Genomic DNA, 1,634 nt, shown 5'->3' with positions numbered 1-1,634 from the left:
GGTTGCCCTGGAGGTGGTGGCGGAGTTTGGCGCTTCCGCGGTGGCGCTATCTAGGATCCGGACAGCTTGCTTCTCTCCCGTCCTTCCCTCTAGGCTGAGGGGCCCGTGCCTGAGGAGAACCCCACAAACCACTGAGAAGAAGGCTGAGGGATGGCGTGCTGCCCCGGGGGTGCCTGGGGGTGCCAGGGCCTGGGAGCAGCATGCTGAGCTGGGTCCAGTAGCCACGAGTGAGGCCCCTTGAGGCCAGGAAGGCCTCCTTGTTGAAGGTTTCACTTGTCACCTCTGCAGAAGGAGGAGGGGAGGGGTTGAGGGCCTGGTGGCCGGGACCCCAGGCTGGGGCTCTGCTCATTTTCTCCCAAGGCCCCTGGCTCGGAATCTGGTTCCGAGTGTCTACAGTGTAGCTGCTACCAAGACCACAGAAGCCTCAACGGTCCCCTGGGCGTAAGTGTTTGTTAATGTACTTATTTTACAGATGAGGAAACGGAGGGTCTAAAACGTAAAGTTAGGGGTGGGGCTGGGGGTAGCACGTGCTTGCACCCCATATTCCCGAATCCCCTGAGCTCTCAGGGACCCAGGCGCACACTCCTCAGCCCCAGGACCCCGTACGCGGGCACCCAGCCCGCGCCCCAGACACCGGGTCCCAGTTCCTCCCGCCCCGTCGCGGTCTCCTCGCGGCACCTGCGGTGTAGGTGAAGGGCAGAGCTGCCAGCTCCCCGGTTCGATCCATGAAGGCCGCAAGCCTCGGGCACCAAAACCGGTGGCTCACGTCGTCTGGGCATCGGCGCCAGTCGGCCCGGAGACAAGACTCCCCGCAGTACAAGACGGCACTGCACTGGGGGCTGGGGTCACAGGGGGCGGTGGGCGCCCGCGTTAATCTCCGGAGGCCCTTGTCTGCTGTGGTCTGTTTTTCTGTGTACTCGGCGGAAACAGCTTGCTTCTTCCCTCCTGTTACTTCCCTGCCCCTCATTCTGTGTGCTAGGCCTCCCCACCGGCCAGCTGGGGTCTCCCTCCCCCTCCCCCCATCCGTCTGGCTGCTCACCACGGCGTCAGCTTCACTTCAAAGCTGTGTCTGTGACAGACGTGGCAGGTTCGCGCCCGAAGGGAGGCAAACGTGAAGCCTGGCCGGGGACCCCAGGTCCGCATTGGCGTCTTGGCCAGCTTCACCCCCAGTCTTGGGACCAGACTCTCCAGCTCTCTGAGTGACGGTGGAGACGGCGTCAGGCTAGGGGTGCTCAGGAGTCCAGACCTCAGCTTCCCCCCCCATCCCCCAACCTCAGATACTGGATTTCTGTACCGATGCAGCTGGGCGTCCCCCACAGTCAGCTGTCGGGGCTTTCGAGGGTCTCCGGAGCCCATGGGGCAGGCCATGCTGTGGCAGAGGAGACCGTAGGCCCGAGGGGCCAGTTTCTCCGGCCCTGAGCCCTTGCCTGCACCGCCCTGGGCTCTGTCCATTAGCAGGTCAATGCCCAAGATGGTGCCGTGTTCATCTGTTACCAGTAGGAGGCAGGAAAGGTGCAGGGGGGCAGCCTCTGGGGAGGAAGGGCAAAGTCAGGGGTGTGAACATCAGGCCTACAGGTGCTGCACAAGCCCACGAAACGAACAGGGGGGAATGGGGAGAGGGGACGTGCCCCGTC

At 63.6% G+C, this 1,634-nt stretch overlaps 1 protein-coding gene across 1 annotated transcript in view; it reads right to left on the bottom strand.

Annotated features, from left to right (window-relative positions):
• Positions 1-1,634, bottom strand: part of ZMYND15 (zinc finger MYND-type containing 15) — a 10,467-nt gene that overhangs the window by 7,379 nt on the left and 1,454 nt on the right. Inside the window, 4 exon segments of the mRNA XM_077746763.1 lie at positions 130-282; positions 679-839; positions 1,040-1,195; positions 1,295-1,529. Of these exon segments, the coding sequence (XP_077602889.1) occupies positions 130-282; positions 679-839; positions 1,040-1,195; positions 1,295-1,529 (705 nt within the window).

This window comes from Crocuta crocuta, unplaced genomic scaffold (assembly GCF_008692635.1).
Source record: "Crocuta crocuta isolate KB4526 unplaced genomic scaffold, BGI_CrCroc_1.0 scaffold139, whole genome shotgun sequence".
Classification (NCBI taxonomy): domain Eukaryota; kingdom Metazoa; phylum Chordata; class Mammalia; order Carnivora; family Hyaenidae; genus Crocuta; species Crocuta crocuta.
This window is presented reverse-complemented; position numbering and strand designations above follow the sequence as displayed.